This window comes from Entelurus aequoreus, linkage group LG06, assembly GCF_033978785.1.
Source record: "Entelurus aequoreus isolate RoL-2023_Sb linkage group LG06, RoL_Eaeq_v1.1, whole genome shotgun sequence".
NCBI classification, from domain to species: Eukaryota; Metazoa; Chordata; class Actinopteri; order Syngnathiformes; family Syngnathidae; genus Entelurus; species Entelurus aequoreus.
The window spans coordinates 35,239,749-35,264,926 of record NC_084736.1 but is presented as its reverse complement, the minus strand read 5'-3'; the positions used below and the strand labels follow the sequence as shown (position 1 = coordinate 35,264,926).

Genomic DNA, 25,178 nt, shown 5'->3' with positions numbered 1-25,178 from the left:
AGCATAACAAACACCTAGGTGTTTGTTTAGCGGGATAATTTGTGGCATATTAAATATAAGCCTGGTTGTGTTGTGGCTAATAGAGTATATATATATGTCTTGTGTTTATTTACTATTGTAGTCATTCCCAGCTGAATATCAGGTCCCACCCGCGCGCTTCCAAACATTTGATCGCTTGCCCGTACGTGCGTGTCATGTACGTAACTTTGGTTAAATATATAAGCTTTATGAACCTTGGGTTAGGTGAACGGTCCTTTGGGCTGAGTGAGTGTGTGTGTTGTGCAGGTGTTTGAATTGTATTGGCGGGTTATATATACGGGATCCCGTCCATATTACCCGCTTGAGCTATAACTAGCTCGAGCTAGGAGCTAGCATAACAAACACCTGGGTGTTTGTTATGCGGGATTAATTTGTGGCATATTAAATATAAGCCTGGTTGTGTTGTGGCTAATAGAGTATATATATGTCTTGTGTTTATTTACTGTTGTAGTCATTCCCAGCTGAATATCAGGTCCCACCCGCGCGCTTCCAAACATTTGATTGCTTGCCCGTACGTGGTTAAATATATAAGCTTTATGAACCTTGGGTTAGGTGAACGGTTCTTTGGGCTGAGTGAGTGTGTGTGTTGTGCAGGTGTTTGAATTGTATTGGCGGGTTATATATACGGGATCCCGTCCATATAACCCGCTCGAGCTATAACTAGCTCGAGCTAGTAGCTAGGAGCTAGCATAACAAACACCTAGGTGTTTTTATGTGGGATTAATTTGTGGCATATTAAATATAAGCCTGGTTGTGTTGTGGCTAATAGAGTATATATATGTCTTGTGTTTATTTACTGTTGTAGTCATTCCCAGCTGAATATCAGGTCACCCCCGGCTCTCACAGCATCTTCCCTATCTGAATCGCTTCCACTCCCCGCTAGTCCTTCACTTGCATTTTCTTCATCCACAAATCTTTCATCCTCGCTCAAATTAATGGGGAAATCGTCGCTTTCTCGGTCCGAATCTCTCTCACTTCTGGCGGCCATCATTGTAAACAATAGGGAACTTTGTGGATATGTTCAATTGACTACGTCACGCTACTTCCGGTAGGGGCAAGCCTTTTTTTTTATCAGATACCAAAAGTTGCGATCTTTATCGTCGTTGTTTTATACTAAATCCTCTCAGCAAAAATATGGCAATATCGCGAAATGATCAAGTATGACACATAGAATAGATCTGCTATCCCCGTTTAAATAAAAAAATGTCATTTCAGTAGGCCTTTAAAGCTCTGCCCCTTTAGTTAGTGCATACTAAATAATTTAACTTTAGCCTACTACTACAACCATATTATTTACCAGCAACATAAAGTGAAACAGAGGCAGAGGTGTCCTGCCACAGTCAGTAACAAATAAACAGAAAACAGTAGTGGTGGTAGATAGACACAGAGCTTCATCAAACATCTGATCCACTGAACAAAGAGCTCCAAAAATCTTGATCCTACACTTCTCTTTTGTAAAGTAAATCTGAACAGCCAATATGGGCATCTACATCAACTATATGATTTGCCTAAGAAACTGGACAGGACAAAAAAAAAATGCAGAAAAATCTATTTGTGGCGGCCTTAATTCTTTCGTGGCGGGCCGCCACAAATAAATGAATGTGTGGGAAACACTGTCTTTTCATTTGTCAAGCAATCTCCTCCATTACAAATGTTGTTTTGATTGAATGGCATCTGCTTCCGGGTTGTATCCCACGCGTAGATGCACGATACAAAGGGTCCCCTGCGGCGAAACACGCCCACTCGAGAGAGCTGGTTTTCAGTCGCATAATCCAGGTGTGTTAGTACGATATTTCACAACCAAACACGATTCAATTAAGGTGTTTCCTTGGGTTGTAGGATGCTTATTCCGAGCCAAACTATTTGAGAAATTTGACAAATTTAGTGCATGGACATGTACTGAGTGTTAGAAGTCTTTATTTGACAGTTATTCCAAAGAGGTCTCGAACGACAAGAAACCTTGTCAGGAAGCCATGGAGTTGTCTTTACAAAGCGTTGGTGAAGACTCTGACCAAATTTCTCCAACTGCAACACATTCGGAACAACAGCTTGGAGTATAACTTTTTTGTTCTGAAAAAGTCCACAATATGAAGTGATTATTGATGCTTAGTTGAACATTTTGAAAAGTATTGTTGACTATTCTGATCGGCAGATGTGGAGGGATCAGGCAGGGTGATGCATTCCTGATCTCCTTTGTGTTTTTAAAATGGGACTTAAAACAGTGATCCTCTTTGTTCTTGTTATCTTGTAAAGTCTGAATGAATCACAAGTTGCTTTGTTGTTTCCTTCAGCAGCGACCCACAGCCAGCACAGAAGTTAATTGCTGATCTCATTCGGGATGTTCATGTTCCTTTGAAAAGTTGCACTGTGGATTTGTCGGGTGCCTCAAAAACATTTGAGCAAACCAAAACCGGAACCACACCAGGCAAGGGCTGCAGCAAAGATGTTCCCAAAGCTGATAGGAAGACCATCCAATCGTGTGAGGACATTTCACCACAGGAAAAGAGTGACACTTGCTCTGACAAAATCAGAACTGAAGTTGTTTCAGAGGGGCATAAATGTCCGTCCCAAGGGGGGCTAAATCAAAGTGTTAAACGTCCGGCACCGCTTACTCTGCCAGCCTTGGCTCTGTTTCTGAAACAACATTCAACTAAGACCAAGAAAGTCAAGAGCAGACTGGATTCCTCTCCCAGCCAAGCTCTTACTGAAGTCATAACAGGAACAGACACAGCTTCTGCAAATCCACCTAGCATTGCTAGTAAGCCGAAGCCCAACAAACAGGATTTGACCACAAGCGACGCAGACCAAATTACTGGGACCTTTCAACAGCCCTCCAGTCCCAGTCTGACATTTCAAGACACAGTGGTCTCTCCAGGAGCAAAAGAATCAAAATATATTGATGGTGTTCTGGAAAGCTGTGCGCCAGAACCCAGAGTGTTGGAGGAAAAAGAAGTATTAGCCAATGTTGAAAACGGGGTTTTTAGTTGTTCATCTCTTACTACCTCATCTTCATCTTCCATGGTGTCGCCCCTGTTTGACACGTCAGTAGCACATGTTCCGCACGCCCTGTCCTTGGAGCCCAAGTCCGTCGGCCTACTTCCTGACTCACCCTGTTCACCCTTTGGCTTTGAACCTTTGTCTCCTGCAAGTTCACCTGAGACATTACCCCCTCTACCAGACTCCTTTACATTAGACCTTGACTCTGTCCCATCTGAGTCTCCTGAGAGGTTGCCAGCCACAGAGCATTCTTGTCTGTCCGTCTTTAAATGGCACACGGTGTTACCTCCATCGGAGCCCTATGTGAACTCTCCCTTCACAGAGTTCCGGCCCACATCACCGACTCTTTCACTGGAGTCGTCTTTGCTGCCTTCTGAAACTCCAACAAACATTTCATCCCAGCCTCCGTCAAACCCTCGAGACCCGATGACTCCTACTGACCTTCAGTCCCAGCCTTCTGTTGACTCACAGACTCTTACCCATTCTGTTTCCCCAACTGTTCACACGCTTTCATTTCAAGAGAGCGAACAGCCCCTACCTTTCCCGGGAGAACTGTCACCCCTTGTCCTTCCGTTGGCTCTGTCTCCAACATTCTCCTCTTTGGATGGAGAAGGTTTGTCACCCACACCTTCAATTGCAGACCTTGTGCACTTTTTTTCCACCAATGATCACCTTGGAATGGGGATGGACTTTCCGAGCACAGATTCTCTGACACCTCCCTGCCCGCCTGATGCTTCTGGAGAAACCAACAGCCGCCAACCTCATCATGCTCCTAAAGAATTGAAGTGCAAGAAGAGGTCAAGACAGCAAAAACTTGCCAAGTCTGACTTGGATCAGAAGATAGACGACTTGGCCTACACAACCATGCAACCTAACCTGGAAGAAGTGGAGGAACAACTCTTTATCTCCTTCACATCCAAGGTATGGACTGCATTCACACCTCCATGTTAGATGGTTTAGACCATGGGTGTCAAACTCTGGCCCGCGGGCCAAACCTGGCCCGCTGTGTAATTTCATTTGGCCCTTGAGGCAATATCAAACTAACACTAGAGCTGGCCCGCCGATTATATACAGCGGCGGTGCCGCGGTAACACCGCATTCACCGCTAATTCTCATACTTGCCAACCCTTCCTTGAGACTCCCAAATTTCAGTGCCCCTCCCAAAAATCTGCCCCGAGCTGTAGTCACGTCCGCTTTTCATCCAGTCCAACGACGTGCTGGCCCAGTCACATAATATGTGCGGCTTCTGCCCGCACCAACACAAGTGAATGCAACGCATACTTGATCAAGAGCCATACAGGTCACACTGAGGGTGGACGTAAAAACAACTTCAACACTGTTACAAATATGCGGCACACTGTGAACCCACACCAAACAAGAATGACAAACACATTTCGGGAGAACAACCGCACCGTAACACAACATAAACACAACAGAACAAATACCCAGAACCTCTTGCAGCACTAACTCCTCCGGGACGCTACAAGGTGTGTGTGTGTGTGGGGGGCAGGGTTTGGTGGTAGCGGGGGGTGTATTTTGTAGCGTCCCGGAAGAGTTAGTGCTGCAAAAGGTTCTGGGTATTTGTTCTGTTGTGTTTATGTTGTGTTACGGTGCGGATGTTCTCCCGAAATGTGTTTGTCATTCTTGTTTTGGTGTGATTTCACACTGTGGCGCATATTTGTTACAGTGTTAAAGTTGTTTATACGGCCACCCTCAGTGTAACCTGTATGACTGTTGATCAAGTATGCGTTGCATTCACGTGTGTGTGTGTGTGCGGACAGAAGCCGCACATATCTTGTGACTGGGCCGGCACGTTGTTAGAATGGATGAAAAGCGGACGTGACGACAGCTCGTAGAGGACGTTAAAGACAGTGCCTTAACTCCCCCAAGACTGTGATCCGGGTGGAATACGAGAGAATGGTTGCCCCGGGAGATTTTCGGGAGGGGCAATTCCCAGGAAATTCGGGAGGGTTGGCAAGTATGCTCTACCGCCGTTTGCGCTCTGTTTGCTGAAAAACTCAGTTAAGCTGGCGATTTGGTGACTTTGATGGTCAGAAATATATATTTGAACTTCTTAGTAATCCCTTCGCAGTTGATGTGGAAAAAGCACCAATTAACCTCCAAATGGAGCTGATTGAACTCCAGTGTGATGACACGCTGAAGTCAAAGATTGATGCTGTTGGCGCCGCACAGTTTCCACAATTCATCCCTGACACAATGCCTCAGCTCCGCACCCAAGCTGCTCAATTGCTCTCCATGTTCAGCAGCACTTACCTATGTGAGCAACTTTTCTCCTCAATGAAGATGACGAAAACGTCTCACGGGATACGTCTGACTGATGAACACCTTCATTCGACAATGAAGGTTGCCTCAGCTGAAAGCCTGAGCCCCGACATTATTGAACTAGCATCCAAGAAAAGATGCTAGGTATCTGGTTTGGGCACATCAGATTAGATCAGTGTGTTGCAAACTGAGCAGTTTATAGTCCTGAATGGTTGATTTATTCATTGTTATTTTATTTTCAAGTTTATTAGCCTGTGGAAAAAGTTAATGTTGATATTTACCTCAGAAGGCTGCAAATAGAAAAGAGGCATTCAATTTTTATTTAAATTGTATTTGATATGCCAATGATATTTTTTAATAATAATTATTATTATTATTTGAAACTCGATTTTGCATGTCACTATAAAGTTATATTAGCCTTGCTTGTTCAGTATTCAATGCAAAACTTGTTTGGGTCCCTATTAAAAGGTTAATTTGTCCAACCTTGGCCCACGGCTTTGTTCAGTTTAAAATTTTGGCCCACTCTGTATTTGAGTTTGACACCCCTGGTTTAGACTCTCTGACAACCTGGGGTCTTATACTCCCTACCTAATCTACCACCCTATTTTGGCTTGCCAGACCTGTACATGTGAAAATGTAACCATGAAGCAAAAACACATGGAATTAGAATGCACATACAGTACAGGCATGGGATTGGACAGCCTCAATTTAGGGGTTTAATTGGTAGGCATGCCAGAAAAGATCCATTCACATCTGTATTGTGATTCTTATATTGCGCGATAATGAATGATTCAAAGTTTTGAGGAATGGTTTTTGAAAACGTTTTTTAGTCCATCTCTGCGCGTACTTGCTGTGTACGTGCGTCTACGCCAGCCACCAAGAGTAGTTCTTTTTGGAAAAGGTTTTGTTATCATTTATATACCCAATATATCGCTTTGAATCAAGAATCATGTAGAATTCATAATCTGTTCTGATTTAGATCCTTAACCCAAAAATCAAAATCTATTAGTCAGTATGCTAGCTAGCTAGCTTTTTGGAAGCTAATTTTTTAGGTATACACCTCTGTGCCTTTATCCATGTTAACATTAGCATGTTAGCACTTTTCAGGTACAGTACACACTTCAGATTAATATATTTTGGTATTTGACGCATGTTACGGTTACACAACATTAACATTCTAGCCCTCAGTGTCATATATTTTGGTATTTCACTAATGCTAAATGTTAGCATTTAGCCCATATTTTTTGATACTTGATGCTATCTGGCCCGCATGCTAACTGTTAACATTTTAGTTCGGCTTTGGCTCTTCTGCATTCACATGAAATTGCTACCTGGATGACGTTATGTAGTTCCTTGTAAAACAATCTACATATTTGTTTTGAAAGTGAAAACTACCAAAAATGGCCCCCTGCATTCTTTGATTTGTTAGTCTGTGGCCCTCAGTGGAATAAGTTTGGGCACCCCTGATTTCGATAGTAAATATTGTATAAAATACTGCAGTAGAAAGGAGTGCAGTAGGTGTATGAAGTAATGTATTTACTTTGGAGAGTGGAGTTCATCCAGCTGCTTATCCATATTTTCATGGATAAATGTTTAGACTTTATTTGAAGGTCCTTGGCTAGACTTGTTGTGCCTCAGTATGGTGCAGACTAGCAGCGCTACGCTCCAACCGCTTCACCCAGTTAGCTAGCTACATCTTTTGATGATTCCTTTTCTTAATGCAATGACTATCGGCCACTTCTTCCTTCCTGTGCTTTTAAAAACAAACCTATGTCCATCTCTTGCAATAGGCTAAAGCTAGCTATAAGCTAATGCTAGCGAGTAAGAGTGGATGTTTTGTTGGGACGGCGTGGCGAAGTTGGTAGAGTGGCTGTGCCAGCAATCGGAGTGTTGCTGGTTACTGGGGTTCAATTCCCACCTTCTACCTTCCTAGTCACGTCCGTTGTGTCCTTGGGCAAGACACTTAACCCTTTGCCTCTGATGGCTGCTGGTTAGCGCCTTGCATGGCAGCTCCCGCCATCAGTGTGTGAATGGGTAAATGTGGAAATAGTGTCAAAGCGCTTTGAGTACCTTGAAGGTAGAAAAGCGCTATACAAGTATAACCCATTTATTTATTATCATTATGTTTTGGTCTTAGCCTCATAACTCCAAATACACTCTACTGGATTTTAGCAGGTGCTGTAAAAGTCCTGATTTGCAACAGCAGGAGGTGGCAGTCCATATGCAACATGCGGACTAAGAAAATAACTTTACGTTTCAGGAGGCCCTCCAACTTCACCTTGCAGATTGTGAAGACAAAGACACCAGCAGCTGTCCTGTGGCGTCACCACAAGTCCAGCCGCCACAGCGGACTGAAGAACGCCTGGACGGTAAACTGCTGGAGCCCCTGGACCTGGGTCTAGTCTTCCTGGTAGGTTTCACTTTTTGGAGCACACGTTCATTTGCGGTCTTGGCTTTTTCAGAGGAGACAATCGCTGCCTTTGAGGACGTCCTTGTAAGAGACATGAAGCTGATGAAGCACCAGCAGATCATCCACCCGGTGCTACAGGAGGGTTGGTATCAGAATCCTTGGGAAAGCCCAAGCAAAGACATGCTTTCATCACCGTTGTGTTGTTCAGTGGGACTGAAGATGAACCTGCTGGATCCCACTCTGGCCATTGACCTGCAGTACTTGGGGGTCCGTCTTCCCCTCCCCCCGCCCGGAGCTTCTCAGGAGCCCCCGAGCCAAGATCTGCCGCCCTTACAAAGTCAGTCTCCCTCCACCAGGGTTCAAAAAGGTATGGCCCTGTTTTCATCCAACTTTCAGAATGGGCCTGATTGAATCCTTTTCACTGAACCAGTGTGTATTACTGATTATTATTTCTATATATTAGATATATTATTGGCCATTTTGACCAGATACAGTATCTGCGCCAGGGACACCAAAGTGGGGCCACCTTTATCATACTGACCTTTTTCAGGTCACATTGACTGCAAAAATAAATATCCATCCATCCATCTTCTTCCGCTTATCCAAAGTCGGGTTGCGGGGGCAGCAGCCTAAGCAGGGAAGCCCAGACTTCCCTCTCCCTAGCCACTTCGTCCAGCTCCTCCCGGGGGATCCCGAGGCGTTCCCAGGCCAGCCGGGAGACATAGTCTTCCCAACGTGTCCTGGGTCTTCCCCGTGGCTTCCTACCGGTCGGACGTGCCCTTAACACCTCCCTAGGGAGGCGTTCGGGTGGCATCCTGACCAGATGCCCGAACCACCTCATCTGGCTCCTCTCGATGTGGAGGAGCAGCGGCTTTACTTTGAGCCCCCCCCCGGATGGCAGAGCTTCTCACCCTATCTCTAAGGGAGAGCCCCGCCACCCGGCGGAGGAAACTCATTTCGGCCGCTTGTACCCGTGATCTTGTCCTTTCGGTCATAACCCAAAGCTCATGACCATAGGTGAGGATGGGAATGTAGATCGACCGGTAAATTGAGACCTTTGCCTTCCGGCTCAGCTCCTTCTTCACCACAACGGATCGATACAGCGTCCGCATTACTGAAGACGCCGCACCGATCCGCCTGTCAATCTCACGATTCACTCTTCTCTCACTCGTGAACAAGACTCCGAGGTACTTGAACTCCTCCACTTGGGGCAGGGTCTCCTCCGCAACCCGGAGATGGCACTCCACCCTTTTCCGGGCGAAAACCATGGACTCTGACTTGGAGGTGCTGATTCTCATCCCAGTCGCTTCACACTCAGCTGCGAACCGATCCAGTGAGAGCTGAAGATGCTGGCCAGATGAAGCCATCAGGACCACATCATCTGCAAAAAGCAGAGACCTAATCCTGCAGCCACCAAACCAGATCCCCTCAACGCCCTGACTGCGCCTAGAAATTCTGTCCATAAAAGTTATGAACAGAATCGGTGACAAAGGGCAGCCTTGGTGGAGTCCAACCCTCACTGGAAACGTGTCCGACTTACTGCCGGCAATGCGGACCAAGCTCTGACACTGATCATACAGGGAGCGGACCGCCACAGTCCGACAGTCCGATACCCCATACTCTCTGAGCACTCCCCACAGGACTTCCCGAGGGACACGGTCGAATGCCTTCTCCAAGTCCACAAAGCACATGTAGACTGGTTGGGCAAACTCCCATGCACCCTCAAGGACCCTGCCGAGACTATAGAGCTGGTCCACAGTTCCACGACCAGGACGAAAACCACACTGTTCCTCCTGGATCCGAGGTTCGACTATCCGGCGTAGCCTCCTCTCCAGTACACCTGAATAGACCTTACCGGGAAGGCTGAGGAGTGTGATCCCACGATAGTTGGAACACACCCTCCGGTTCCCCTTCTTAAAGAGAGGAACCACCACCCCGGTCTGCCAATCCAGAGGTACCGCCCCCGATGTCCACGCGATGCTGCAGAGTCTTGTCAACCAAGACAGCCCCACAGCATCCAGAGCCTTAAGGAACTCCGGGCGGATCTCATCCACCCCCGGGGCCTTGCCACCGAGGAGCTTTTTAACTACTTCAGCAACCTTAGCCCCAGAAATAGGAGAGCCCACCACAGATTCCCCAGGCACTGCTTCCTCATAGGAAGACGTGTTGGTGGGATTGAGGAGGTCTTCGAAGTATTTCCTCCACCTATCCACAACATCTGCAATCGAGGTCAGCAGAACACCATCCTCACCATACACAGTGTTGATAGTGCACTGCTTCCCCTTCCTGAGGCGGCGGATGGTGGTCCAGAATCGCTTCGAAGTTGTCCGGAAGTCGTTTTCCATGGCTTCCCCGAACTCCTCCCATGTCCGAGTTTTTGCCTCCGCGACCGCTGAAGCCGCACACCGCTTGGCCTGTCGGTACCTGTCCGCTGCCTCAGGAATCCTATGAGCCAAAAGAACCCAATAGGACTCCTTCTTCAGCTTGACGGCATCCCTCACCGACGGTGTTCACCAACGGGTTCTAGGATTACCGCCACAACAGGCACCAACTACCTTGCGGCCACAGCTCCAATCAGCCGCCTCGACAATAGAGGCGCGGAACATGGTCCATTCGGGCTTAATGTCCAGCACCTCCCTCGTGACATGTTCAAAGTTCTTCCGAAGGTGGGAATTGAAACTCTCTCTGACAGGAGACTCTGCCAGACGTTCCCAGCAAACCCTCACAATGCGTTTGGGCCTGCCAGGTCTGTCCGGCATCCTCCCCACCATCGCAGCCAACTCACCACCAGGTGGTGATCGGTAGAAAGCTCCGCCCCTCTCTTCACCCGGGTGTCCAAAACATGAGGCCGCAAATCCGATGACACAACTACAAAGTCGATCATGGAACTGCGGCCTAGGGTGTCCTGGTGCCAAGTGCACATATGGACACCCTTATGTTTGAACATGGTGTTCGTTATGGACAATCTGTGACGGGCACAAAAGTCCAATAACAAAACACCGCTCGGGTTCAGATCCGGGCGGCCATTCTTCCCAATCACGCCTCTCCAGGTTTCACTGTCGCTGCCAACATGAGCGTTGAAGTCCCTCAGTAGAACGATGGAATCACCCGGGGGAGCACTCTCAAGTACTCCCTCGAGTGAATCCAAAAAGGGTGGGTACTCTGAGCTGCTGTTTGGCGCGTAAGCGCAAACCACAGTCAGGACCCGTTCCCCCACCCGAAGGCGGAGGGAAGCTACCCTCTCGTCCACCGGGTTGAACTCCAACATGCAGGCTCTGAGCCGGGGGGCAACAAGAATTGCCACCCCAGCCCGTCGCCTCTCACTGCCGGCAACGCCAGAGTGGAAGAGAGTCCAGCTCCTCTCGAGAGAACTGGTTCCAGAGCCCTTGCTGTGTGTCGAAGTGAGTCCGACTATATCTAGCCGGAACTTCTCCACCTCGCGCACTAGCTCAGGCTCCTTCCCCCCAGCGAGGTGACGTTCCACGTCCCAAGAGCTAGCTTCTGTAGCCAAAGATCGGACCGCCAAGTGCCCTGCCTTCGGCTTCCGCCCAGCTCACGTCCCACCCGACCTCTATGGCCCCTCCCATGAGTGGTGAGCCCATTGGAGGGGGGACACACGTTGCCTCTTCGGGCTGTGCCCGGCCAGGCCCCATGGGGACAGGCCTGGCCACCAGGCGCTCGCCATCGTGCCCCACCTCAGGGCCTGGCTCCAGAGGGGGGCCCCGGTGACCCACGTCCAGGCGAGGGAAATCTGGGTCCTTTGTTTTTATTTTTCATGGAGGTCTTCGAGCTGCTCTTTGTCTGATCCCTCACCTAGGACCAGCATAAAGCCCCCTGGCAACATAGCTCCTAGGATCATTGGGACACGCAAACTCCTCTACCACGATAAGGTGGCAGCTCAGAGAGGAGAATAAATATTATATTTAATATTCATACTGACCTCTTTCAAGTCACATTAGACTGTAAAAATAAATATCATATTTAATATTCATACTGACCTCTTTAAAGTCACATTTTACTGTAAAAATAAATATATTTAATATTCATACTGACATCTTTAAAGTCACATTAGACTGTAAAAATAAATATATTTAATATTCATACTGACATCTTTCAGGTCCCGCGACTCCGAAGGGAATAAGCGGTAGAAAATGGATGGATGGATGGATCTTTCAGGTCACATTTGAGTGTAAAAATAAATATCATATTTAATATTCATACTGACCTCTTTAAAGTCACATTAGACTGTAAAAATAAATATATTTAATATTCATACTGACATCTTTCAGGTCCCGCGACTCTGAAGGGAATAAGCGGTAGAAAATGGATGGATGGATGGATCTTTCAGGTCACATTTGAGTGTAAAAAGAAATATCATATTTAATATACATACTGACATATTTCAGGTCATATTTGAGTGTAAACAGCTGCCATAATCAAATTATGTACAATAAAAAGATGTTTAGTAAACTTGTGAGTGTACAAGAAGAGTGGTAGAAGTCTTCAAGGTAGAATGTGAGTGTACAAGAAGAGTGGTAGAAGTCTTCAAGGTAGAATGTGAGTGTACAAGAAGAGTGGTAGAAGTCTTCAAGGTAGAATGTGAGTGTACAAGAAGAGTGGTAGAAGTCTTCAAGGTAGAATGTGAGTGTACAAGAAGAGTGGTAGAAGTCTTCAAGGTAGAATGTGAGTGTACAACATGTGAGTGTAAAAGAAGAGTGGTAGAAGTCTTCAAGGTAGAATGTGAGTGTACAACATTTGAGTGTACAAGAGTGGTAGAAATCCTCAAGGTAGAATGTGAGTGTACAACATGTGAGTGTACAAGAAGAGTGGTAGAAGTCTTCAATGTAGAATGTGAGTGTACAAGAAGAGTGGTAAAAGTCTTCAAGGTAGAATGTGAGTGTACAACATGTGAGTATACAATAAGAGTGGTAGAAGTCTTCAAGGTAGAATTTGAGTGTACAACATGCGAGTGTACAAGAAGTGTGGTAGAAGTCTTCAAGGTAGACATGTGAGTGTACAATAAGAGTGGTAGAAGTCTTCAAGGTAGAATGTGAGTGTACAACATGTGAGTGTACAACATGTGAGTGGTAGAAGTCTTCAAGGTAGAATGTGAGTGTACAACATGTGAGTGGTAGAAGTCTTCAAGGTAGAATGTGAGTGTACAACATGTGAGTGTACAACATGTGAGTGGTAGAAGTCTTCAAGGTAGAATGTGAGTGTACAACATGTGATTGGTAGAAGTCTTCAAAGTAGAACAACAATTCACATTCTTTTAGTGCAGATGATCAATATTTTTAATTCCTTTCCAAGCTGAGCATGTTGCCAACTACAAGGCCCTTAAAAACCACCACATGATTCTGCTGATTAGCTGCTAGTTGTTTATCGTAAAATCAAAAAATACAAATCTATCGGGTTTTTTAAAATTCTGAATGGATTTGAAAACGGCATGAATAGGAATCACGATTCAGATGTGAATACATTTTTATCTTGTGCACTCCCGGCAGGGGTGTGAATATTTGGGCACCAACCAATTGGATCCCATTCCCATTTGAGTCAGACTCCATTCTCGATTCAACACAATTTTCAATTCAAAGTGATTCTCGATTCAACATGATTCTCGATTCAAAGTGATTCTCGATTCAACACGATTCTCAATTCATCACGATTCTCGAATCAAAGTGATTCTCGATTTAACACGGTTCTCGATTCAACACGATTCTCGATTCAAAGTGATTCTCGATTCAACACGATTCTCAATTCATCACGATTGTCGATTCAAAGTGATTCTCGATTCAACACGATTCTCGATTCAAAGTGATTCTCGATTCAACACGATTCTCAATTCAACACGATTCTCAATTCAACACGATTCTCGATTCAAAGTGATTCTCGATTCAAAGTGATTCTCAATTCAACACGATTGTCAATTCAACACGATTCTTGATTCAAAGTGATTCTCGATTCAACACGATTCTCGATTCAAAGTGAATCTCGATTCAACACGATTCTTAAATCAACACGGTTGTCAATTCAAAGTGATTCTCAATTCAACACGATTCTCAATTCAACACGATTCTCAATTCAGAGTGATTCTCGATTCAACACGATTCTCGATTCAAAGTGATTCTCAATTCAACACGATTCTCAATTCAACACGGTTGTCAATTCAAAGTGATTCTCAATTCAACGTGATTCTCAATTCAACACGATTCTCGATTCAACACAATACTCAATTCAAAGTGATTCTCAATTCAACACAATTCTCAATTCAACACGGTTGTCAATTCAAAGTGATTCTCAATTCAACACTATTCTCAATTCAACACGATTCTCAATTCAAAGTGATTCTCAATTCAACACGATTCTCAATTCAACACGGTTGTCAATTCAAAGCTATTCTCAATTCAACACGATTCTCAATTCAAAGTGATTCTCAATTCAACACGATTCTCAATTCAAAGTGATTCTCAATTCAACACGATTCTCAATTCAAAATGATTCTCAATTCAACACAATTCTCTATTCAACACGGTTGTCAATTAAAAGTGATTCTCAATTCAACACGGTTGTCAATTAAAAGTGATTCTCAATTCAACACGATTCTCAATTCAACACGGTTGTCAATTAAAAGTGATTCTCAATTCAACACGGTTGTAAATTCAAAGTGATTCTCAATTCAACACGATTCTCAATTCAAAGTGATTCTCAATTCAACACGATTCTCGATTCAAAGTGATTCTCAACTCAACACAATTCGCAATTCAAAGTGATTCTCAATTCAACATGATTCTCAATTCAAAGTGATTCTCAATTCAACACGGTTCTCAATTCAACACGTTTGTCAATTCAACACGGTTGTCAATTCAACACGTTTGTCAATTCAACACGGTTGTCGATTCAACACGATTCTCAATTCAACACGATTCTCAATTCAACACGGTTGTCAATTCAAAGTGATTCTCAATTCAACACGATTCTCAATTCAAAGTGATTCTCAATTCAACACGATTCTCAATTCAAAGTGATTCTCAATTCAACACGATTCTCAATTCAACACGATTCTCAATTCAACACGATTCTCAATTCAACACGGTTGTCAATTAAAAGTGATTCTCAATTCAACACGATTCTCAATTCAACACGGTTGTCAATTAAAAGTGATTCTCAATTCAACACGATTCTCAATTCAACACGGTTGTCAATTAGAAGTGATTCTCAATTCAGCATGATTCTCAATTCAAAGTGATTCTGGATACACAGGAATTCTGGCAGTGTATTTGATACTTCTAATGGAACTTTTCCAAACAGGTTGCAGATTAGAAAATATCCTTGTGGTTGCAAAGAGATGGCCTATAACCTCTTTTTAAAAATTGATTCTTAGAAATACAAAAAATATAATTTGAATAATGTATTTTTATTTATTTAATTTTTTTATTGATTTTTGAAAATTGGGAATCGGAATTAATAAGTATCGCAATTCGGATGCGAATGGAATTTTTTGTGCACCCCTCGTATGTATGTTTGCATGTATATATGTATGGATGTACATACAGTATGTATGGATGTATACCGTATTTTCCGCACTATAAGACGCACCTAAAAACCTCCAATTTTCTCAAAAGCTGACAGTGCGCCTTATAATCCGGTGCGCCTTATATATGAACCAATTTTGAGCCACAACAAACCTAAACTTCATTTTCATAAAGTTTAGATCTTGCAACTACGGTAAACAGCCGCCAACTTCTTTTTCCCCGTAGAAGAAGAAGCGCTTCTTCTATGGTAAGCAGCCACCCCCGTAGAAGAAGAAGAAGTGCGCGGTGCATGCTGGGATATATGACGTTTCATTTCTTCTTCTTCTATGGTAAGCAGCCGCCACCGTAGAAGAAGAAGCGCGCGGTGCATGCTGGGATATATGACGTTTCATTTCCATTTGTGTGTTTATGTAAAGACCCCAAAATGGCTCCTGTTAAGAGACACGCTTACGACGCAGAGTTTAAACTCAAGGCGATTGATTCACGCAGTAGAACACGGATGACAGAAGGCGAACACACGTTCACCAAGACAGGGAGACAGCGCCGGACGACATACGCCACTATCTGCCAGTGGATCGTAAATGCCTGGGCTGATATACTGTATCAGTCTCAACTGTGGTCCGAGCTTTCAGGAAGGCGGGAATTGTCACTAACTGCTAGACAACAGCAGCGACACTGACTCGATTAATGAGGACTTCGACGAGACGGAGCCGGGCATTTTGGATGCCGTATTCGCCCAACTGTTTAATTCAAGAATTTGAGGGATTCGTGGATGAGGAATAACTTCATAAAGTGAGCTTTACATGTTTATTTTGTGTGTTGTGTTGTGTGACATTAACGTTTGAGCAACGTTGAGTTATTGATATATTGTTATTGCTCTGTACTATTTCGAGTGTTACTATATTGTGATTGCACTAACGTTTGATTTACGTAACACGAGTAAATCAGCTGTTTATTCATTTTGGGAGTGAACAGAGTTGTCAGAACGCTGGTTTGTAATCTATGAATAAAGTTTGACTGACCTATCTGACTATTTTGTTGACATTCCCTTTAGCGCAGCTCCATCTAATGGCTGCATAGGTGCACCTTATAATCTGGGGCGCCTTATATGTGAACAAAGTTTTGAAATATGCCATTCATTGAAAGTGCGCCTTATAATCCGGTGCGCCTTATAATGCGGAAAATACGGTATATGTATGTATATATGTATGTATGTATGCATATATATATGTATGCTTATATGTATGTATGTATATTCAGTATGTATGGATGTATGTATATGTGTATATATATATATATAATGTATGTGTATGTATGTATGTGTGTGTATGCATGTATGTATGCATATATATATATATATATATATATATATATATATATATGTATGTATGCATGTATGTATATATGTATGTATGTATATACAGTATGTATGGATGTACAGTGGGGCAAAAAAGTATTTAGTCAGCCACCCATTGATTGTCAATGGGTGGCTGACTAAATACTTTTTTGCCCCACTGTATGTATGTATGTATATGTTTTGTACAAAACTAGTGAAGTTGTCACCTTGTGTAAATGGTAAATAAAAATAGAATACCACAAATCCTTTTCAATTTATATTCAATTGAATAGACTGCAAAGACAAGATATTTCATGTTCACACTGAGAAACGTATTATTTTTTTGCAAATAATCATGAACTTAGAATTTAATGGCAGCAACACATTGCAAAAAAGGCATTTTAACCACTGTGTTACATGGCCTTTCCTTTTAACAACACCCAGTAAAGGTTTGGGAACTGAGGAGACATTTTTGAAGTGGAATTATTTCCCATTCTTGCTTGATGTACAGCTTAAGTTGTTCAACAGTCTCCCTTCTGATATTTTAGCCTTCATATTGCACCACACATTTTCAATGGGAGACAGGTCTGGACTACAGGCAGGCCAGTCTAGTACCCACACTCTTTTACTATGAAGCCACACTGTTGTAACACGTGGCTTGGCATTGTCTTGCTGAAATAAGCAGGGGCGTCCATGAAAAAGACATTGCTTGGATGGCAACATATGTTGCTCCAAAAGCTGTATGTACCTTTCAGCATTAATGGTGCCTTCACAGATGTGTAAGTTACCCATGCCTTGGGCACTAATACACCCCCATACCATCACAGATGCTGCCTTCTACACTTTGCACCTAGAACAGTCCGGATGGTTCTTTTCCTCTTCTTTCCACAGTTTCTAAACACAATTTGAAATGTGGACTCATCAGACCACAGAACAATTTTTATACTTTGCATCAGTCCATCTTAGATGAGCTCGGGCCCAGCGAAGCGTTTCTGGGTGTTGTTGATAAATGACTTTGGCTTTGCATAGTAGAGTTTTAACTTGCATTTACAGATGTAGCGACCAACTGTAGTTACTGACAGTGGTTTTTTGAAGTGTTCCTGAGCCCATGTGGTGATATCCTTTACACACTGATGTGGTTTTTGATGCAGTAATAATAATAATAATAATGGATTCGATTTATATCGCGCTTTTCTATTGTTAGATACTCAAAGCGCTCACAGAGAAGTGGGAACCCATCATTCATTCACACCTGGTGGTGGTAAGCTACATTTGTAGCCACAGCTGCCCTGGGGTAGACTGACGGAAGCGAGGCTGCCAGTTTGCGCCTACGGCCCCTCCGACCACCACCTACCATTCATTCATCATTCATTTCACCGGTGTGAGCGGCACCGGGGGCAAAGGGTGAAGTGTCCTGCCCAAGGACACAACGGCAGCGATTTTTGGATGGTAAGAGGCGGGGAGCGAACCTGCAACCCTCAGGTTTCTGGCACGGTTGCTCTATCCACTACGCCACGCCGTCCCTTACCATCTGAGGGGTCCAAGGTGCGTAATATCATGGCTTACGTGCACTGATTTCTCCAGATTTTCTAACCTTTTGATGATATTACGGAGCGTGGATGGTGAAATCCCTGAATTCCTTGCAATAGCTGGTTGAGAAATGTTGTTCTTAAACAATTTGCTCAGGCATTTGTTGACAAAGTGGTGACCCTCGCCCCGTCCTTGTTTGTGAATGACTGAGCATTTCATGGAAGCTGCTTTTATACCCAATCATGGCACCCACCTGTTCCCAATTAGCCTGTTCACCTGTGTGATGTTCCAAATAAGTCTTTGATGAGCATTCCTCAACTTTCTCAGTCTTTTTTGCCACTTGTGCCAGCTTTTTTGAAACATGTTGCAGGCATCAAATTCCAAGTGAGCTAATATTTGCAAAAAATAACGAAGTTTCTCAGTGTGAACATTAAATATCTTGTCTGTGCAGTCTATTCAATTGGATATAAGTTGAAAAGGATTTGCAAATCATTGTATTCTCTTTTTATTTACCGTTTACACAACGTGACAACTTCACTGCTTTTGGGGTTTGTATGTATACGTATGTATATATGTATGTATGTATGTATGTATGAGGCTCAAGTTCTGCTTATTGGGTTAGGTGAGAATATTGCAGCCTGATGTCCACAGATGATAGTCTCTATTGAAGAAAGAACGAGTGTTTCTTGCATTAAATAATTTGTTGTGCTTGCAGGTGGTTCCACCTCATTCGTGTCCAGAACGGGGAAAACTACAGATCTGACCCAGATTAAAGGCTGGAGAGAGAAGTTCTCTTCCCCCGAGACGTCCACAGCTCCTCCAGCCTCCAACGGCGAAGGTTCCAACTGGCCAGTAACATGACCACTTCCAATAGCTCAGTGGAGTTTCAGGGCTTTCATTTTGGGCTCTTTCAGGTCCGGCGGTGTGCGTGGGCCCGGAGCAGACCAAGAAGAACTTGTCTGCGTTCTGCAGCGACATGTTGGATCAGTACCTGGAGAGCGAGGCCAAGCTCATCCAGCAGTCTGCCAGCAGCTTCTCCGTAGAGCTGCCTACGGTCTACCAGCTTCCTGCCGCCGGCAGCAGCAGCAACTACAACCTCAGCGCTGTTCTCAAGAAGCCCACCTCCGACCTCATCTCCGGGTTCATCCCGCCCTCCAAAAGAAGCAGAGTCCAGGGCAGGGAGCCCAAAGCCACCAAGAAAGGAGAGCGGAAGCAGAAGAGTTCCAAAGTGGAAGCTGATCATCAAGCCACCCCGTCTCAGCCCCTCACAGAGACCAGTGACCCAGTCCCAGCCGCCCCTCACCCTTCTGTCTTCCGGAGGAAAAGACTCCAATCTAAGACCTCCTCCCAGACGGGGATGGCAGACATGCCCCCCCTGGAGTCTGACTCTGAAGTGGACGCTGCTGCTGCCCCCAGACCATCTGTGACTCAAGGCTTGCTGAGGCAGAAAGACTTGGAGGATAGCGCCAAGTGGGCCGGTCGACCTCGCACTTTCATCACGGAGGAGCGAGCCGCCATCGCACTGACGTCCCTCTTCACCTTGATGGTAGGACCTCTTTTAAAAGTATATTTCAACTAATTTTCAGCTTCTAAAACAGGGTGTCCAAAGTGGGGCCCGGGGGCCATTTTTTAAAAGCCCAATTGTTAGCTTGCTAATATTAGCATGACAGATTTTTTGGGGGCAAATTTTGCAAGTACAGACTTTAGCATCAAATATTTTGTTACTTGATGAATCCTACTGGCTAGCGTGCTAACGTTAGTAGGCTAGCTTTTTTTTTAGCTAATTTTATAGGTATACATGCATGCAAGTATTTTTCTAACAAATCTTTCAGGTTTACATCGCAAATTAATTAATTTTGGTATTTGACACGTTACAATTATTTATATATATATATATATATATATATATATATATGTGTACATACACACACACGTGTGTATATTATTAATCAGTGGTGGATGCTGGTCTCTCAAGGAGGGGAAGCTCAATTTCGGCCTACATCATAAAATGTGTTGGTTTATTTATACGTAAATTCTACCCTCCGTTCCTTTTTAAGAATGTGATCTGTGACCCTGTCGTACAAAGAAGGGGCCTTTTCCAGGGATTTGACAAGTGTCCTCTCAATGGCCAGCAGAGCTAGGCTGCTTAAACGGCCTTGGCCCATGGTGGTGTGGGTGTAAGACTTGAGCAACTTTAAACAGGAGAAGCTCCTCTCTACACTTGCAGATGTAGCTCCAATCTTTGCCACTAATGACCATAGTTTGTACAGCTGTGTGCATTATAAATGTATGTTTGTTGTTCAATTAAAAAAAAAAAAACATTCAAATGATCTGCCTATAAGTGCAGCTTTTGGGACGAGCAATAGAAAATGGATGGATGGATGCTACCTAGCTAGCTGGCTAGCTGGGACTGGCGCGAGGCTAGTGCGACGTGTGTCCGCCTGTGAGTGCTTTGAGACGGTGGAGGGGCTCAACAGACCACAGAACTTTCCTCCAGAAGGTCTTATCTTTGTCCATGTGATGTCAGATGAAACAAAAATGGAGCTGTTTGGCCACAGTACCCATCAATATGTTTGGAGGAGAAAAGGTGAGGCCTTTAATCCCAGGAACACCAATTCCTACCGTCAAGCATGGTGGTGGTAGTATTATGCTCTGGGCCTGTTTTGCTGCCAATGGAACTGGTGCTTTAAATGGCACAATGAAAAAAGAGGATTACCTGCAAATTCTTCAGGACAACCTAAAATCATCAGCCCGGAGGTTGGGTCTTGGGCGCAGTTGGGTGTTCCAACAGGACAATGACCCCAAACACACCTCAAAAGTGATAGAAGAATGCTAAATCAGGCTAGAATGAAGGATTTAGTATGGCCTTCCCAAAGTCCTGACTTAACTGTGTGGACAATGCTAAAGAAACAAGTCCATGTCAGAAAACCAACACATTTAGCTGAACTGCACCAATTTTGTCAAGAGGAGTGGTCAAAAGTTCAAGCAGGAGCTTGTGGATGGCTACCAAAAGCGCCTTATTGCAGTGAAACTTGCCAAGGGACATGTAAGCAAATATTAACATTGCTGTATGTATACTTTTGACCCAGCAGATATGCTCACATTTTCAGTAGACCCATAATAAATTCATAAAAGAAGCAAACTTCATGAATGTTTTTTGTGACCAACAAGTATGTCCTCCAATCACTCTATCACAAAAAAATAAGAGTTGTAGAAATGATTGGAAACTTAAGACAGCCATGACATTGTTCTTTACAAGTGTATGTAAACTTTTGACCACGACTGTACATACCTGTACATATCTATGTACAGGTATGTATGTGTATATACGTGTGTGTGTGTGTGTGTGTGTGTGTGTGTGTGTGTGTGTGTGTGTGTGTGTGTGTGTGTGTGTGTGTGTGTGTGTGTGTGTGTGTGTGTGTGTGTGTGTGTGTGTGTGTGTGCGTGCTGTACAGTATGTGTGCTTGGGTCCCTTTTTTAGGAAGACTCATGCAAAAACTGGCAATAATGTCTAATTGAATGCTAAAAATGTGATGACAGACCAGCTCCAAAAAGCGAATGTAATTTTAGGTTGTTTTACTAAATGACACCCAGAATGTACATGAAGGTAAAGACTATGGGATTTACAATATTAAAACAATAAAGGACTAAATATATGAAGTAGGGCTGGGCGATATGGCCTTTTTTTTAAAAAAATACGTGGATATGTTTAGGCCATGTCACAATACACAATATATATCTGGATATTTTGCCTTAGCCTTGAATGAACACTTGATGCATATAATCACAGCAGTATAATGATTCTATGTGTCTGTCTACATTAAAATATTCTTCTTCATACTGCATTAATATATGCTCATTTTAAACGTCCATGCAGAGAGGGAAATCACAACTAAGTCAATTTAGCAAAAGTGTATTTATTAAACAGTTATTAAGCAGTGGCACAAACATTCATGTCATTTCCAAAACAGAAAGTGCAAGATTGTCAGATATTTTAAAACAAACTATTAGTGCACTTTTGTGCATGATGTCACTAAGATGACATATCAAAACAACACTAAATTAAAGTGCACTTTTTGTACAGAACGCCACTACAATAGTTTAAAACAAATAAAGTACACTTTTGTGCATGATGTCACTGAGATGACATATCAAAACAACACTAAATTAAAGTGCACTTTTTGTACAGAACGCCACTACAGTAGTTTAAAACAAATAAAGTGCACTTTTGTGCATGATGTCACTAAGATGACATATCAAAACAACATGCACTTTTTGTACAGAATGCCACTACAGTAGTTTAAAACAAAGTGCACTTTTGTGCATGATGTCACACAAGATATTTCAATAACTGTCAAATAAAAATGAGCTGCAAAATAGGAAATAAAATTGTGTATGTCCTTCGCTATGTGGTAAGTTCCTGCGGACATTATCTCCTTCTGTTGTGGACTATTTTTTTCATACGGTGTTGATGTGGAAATGGTTGCTTGGGCATTTTGTTGGTTTGGCAGCGAACGAAGATGTTGACATGAGGAGTTTCTTTTTTTAATTTTTTAAATTTGATTTATTTTATTTATTTTTGTCCTGTCCAGCTTTTCAGGCAAATCATATAGTTGATGTAGATGCCCGTATCGGCTGTTCAGATTTATTTTACAAAAGAGAAGTGTAGGATACTTCTCTTGTTGCCTTATTTGTATTTGACATTATTAAATGTATTTATATTATCATTTGGTGCAGCCGGGCCGGAGCAGGAGGGGATAGAAAGAGAAAAAAAGGAAGACAGAGGGGGAAGTTGTGGGGACAAGAGGGGGATAAGACAGAGAGACAAAAACAACAACAGCAAACAACAACAACAACAACAACAACAATAGAGCAACATCAGCAAATAGGATATGTAATAAATATGATGGTAAAAGTGATAGCAAAGAAGCAGTTAGTGAAATAAATAATACAGAAATGACAATGAGCATTATTAGACTACAAATGGATCAATACAAATACCAATAAAAATAGCGCTATTGATAATGAATAATAACAATTTACCTCTATTATCAACAATACAATTGTTTAGATGCAACAATACATATATGTAATGATAACTAGAGATACAAAAAAATGCAGAAAAATGGAGGGTAAGAAAGAGAAGCAACCTATATTAACCTTGTAGATTGTTATAGTAAAAATAGGTTAAGCTTTGTCAGTGTGCCATGTGTTACCCAGTTTCCCCTAGGGCAACAACGTTAATATATGTTTGATGCAGAGTTTCAAGCACTCCTTATTCTCTAGCGGGTGACTTTTCAAATGCTACAAATTAGCAGTGCTGCTACTTTTTATAGCAAAGCTTTTGTCGAATACTTGACATATTACGGTTGTCTGTTCAACATCTTCCCGCTTGAAGCCAAACCACCGCAAGACGATGGACCCTGTGCTGGTTTTCTTGGGAATTAATTCTTCTACCTTCATTTGTTACCAGATTGGCACCTTCTCTCTGTCGTATGACCACTCGCACCACCTGCCACTGCTAACTTTATCCATGCTGCAACCTCTATGCTCGGTGGAGGCGTATGACGTTGCACGCGCGACACTATGTGATGTATGTAAGAAGGTGCGCTTGTTTTACGTCTCTGTGATAAGGAAAGACAAGAAAGAGTGAGAAAAGCCTGTAGTGTAATGCCCGCAGCTAAAAACAACTTGTGTGAGAACGTATACTCAAATACTCACCATATAGTCATTTTCTACATCGTACAGAGACAAACCCGCAATATATTCAGTATATTCCATATATCTCCCAGCCCTAATATGAAGGTTGCTCCTCTTCTACTTCTCACATGGACATCTTTTTACAATCAAGTGCAACATAACAAACAAGGCGAAATATGATGACAAAAGATAAAAAGCCATCTAGAACCTGCAGAAGTTAGTTCCACATGACATCTGCTGCTCTTTGGAAACTAACCCCGCCCACTCTGCTTGCTGTGACTTTCAATGATAATGATAATGATGTGGGGACGGCGTGGTGAAGTTGGTAGAGTGGCCGTGCCAGCAATCGGAGGGTTGCTGGTTACTGGGGTTCGATCCCCACCTTCTACCATCCTAGTCACGTCCGTTGTGTCCTTGGGCAAGACACTTCACCCTTGCTCCTGATGGGTGCTGGTAGCGCCTTGCATGGCAGCTCCCTCCATCAGTGTGTGAATGTGTGTGTGAATGGGTGAATGTGGAAATACTGTCAAAGCGCTTTGAGTACCTTGAAGGTAGAAAAGCGCTATACAAGTATAACCCATTTATCATTTATCATTTAAAGGTCTTGAGAAATGATTTAGAAAGATCTGGTGGGCTGGATTGGAAATCTTCATTTGAGGAGGCACCTTTTTTCCCTTGAAGTAAGCCGGTTTGAAAAAAAGGTGTATGGGTGTGACATGTAGTTGAGTGACTGTCACGCAGGTTGAAGTCCCAAAGCATGGACTTATGTGAACTCTCATCATGCTTGTTTCTTCATACATGCAGAGCTAGACCTGGTACCTGCTTCACCTCTAAGATATGTTTTACTATGCAGGGTTTTGTCAGCGATAATCCCACGGCTCCCATCCGCCTGCCCCCCAGACCCACCACCCCCTGCTTCAACGACTTCTGCCGTCTGGGCTGCGTCTGCTCCAGCTTGGCCTACACGTCCCGCATCAGCCACTGCGGCCGGCCGCAGTGCATGCTAGGATGCAGCTGCCTCAAGCAGAAGGTGGTCCTGCTCAAGAACCTGGACGGCTCCGATTCCAGCCCCTCCCAACACGGCACCGGCAAGAGGAGAAAAAGGAAGCGGATGAAGATGGCCTACAGTAAGGCTATCTCCGTGTTAGGTGGTCTTCTCTAGTCATGTTCTCCAGTCATATTCCACTGTCTGCTTCCACTCGCAGTTCTGAAGGAAGCCGACAGCGTCTCCCAGCCTGCTGAGCGGGTGCGGACTCTCTGGAAGAGGGACAGCAGAGCCTTGGACCCAGAGTCCAGCTACATCCCGGAAGCTGCTAACCCGTCCTGCACTGGAATGTCTTCAAAGGTGCAA

General features: G+C 43.7%; 1 protein-coding gene across 6 annotated transcripts in view; it reads left to right on the top strand.

Moving 5' to 3' along the window:
* mgaa (MAX dimerization protein MGA a) overlaps positions 1-25,178 on the top strand; it is a 51,122-nt gene that overhangs the window by 7,729 nt on the left and 18,215 nt on the right. For 5 of the 6 annotated variants that reach the window (XM_062050626.1, XM_062050625.1, XM_062050622.1 and 2 more), the window contains exons 3-10: positions 2,331-3,957; positions 7,580-7,688; positions 7,782-7,871; positions 7,938-8,096; positions 18,843-18,965; positions 19,042-19,673; positions 24,681-24,954; positions 25,033-25,172. In XM_062050626.1, coding sequence (XP_061906610.1) covers positions 2,331-3,957; positions 7,580-7,688; positions 7,782-7,871; positions 7,938-8,096; positions 18,843-18,965; positions 19,042-19,673; positions 24,681-24,954; positions 25,033-25,172 — 3,154 coding nt within the window. The remainder of the gene's footprint in view (positions 1-2,330; positions 3,958-7,579; positions 7,689-7,781; positions 7,872-7,937; positions 8,097-18,842; positions 18,966-19,041; positions 19,674-24,680; positions 24,955-25,032; positions 25,173-25,178) is intronic. The other variant, XM_062050624.1, reaches the window with a different exon arrangement.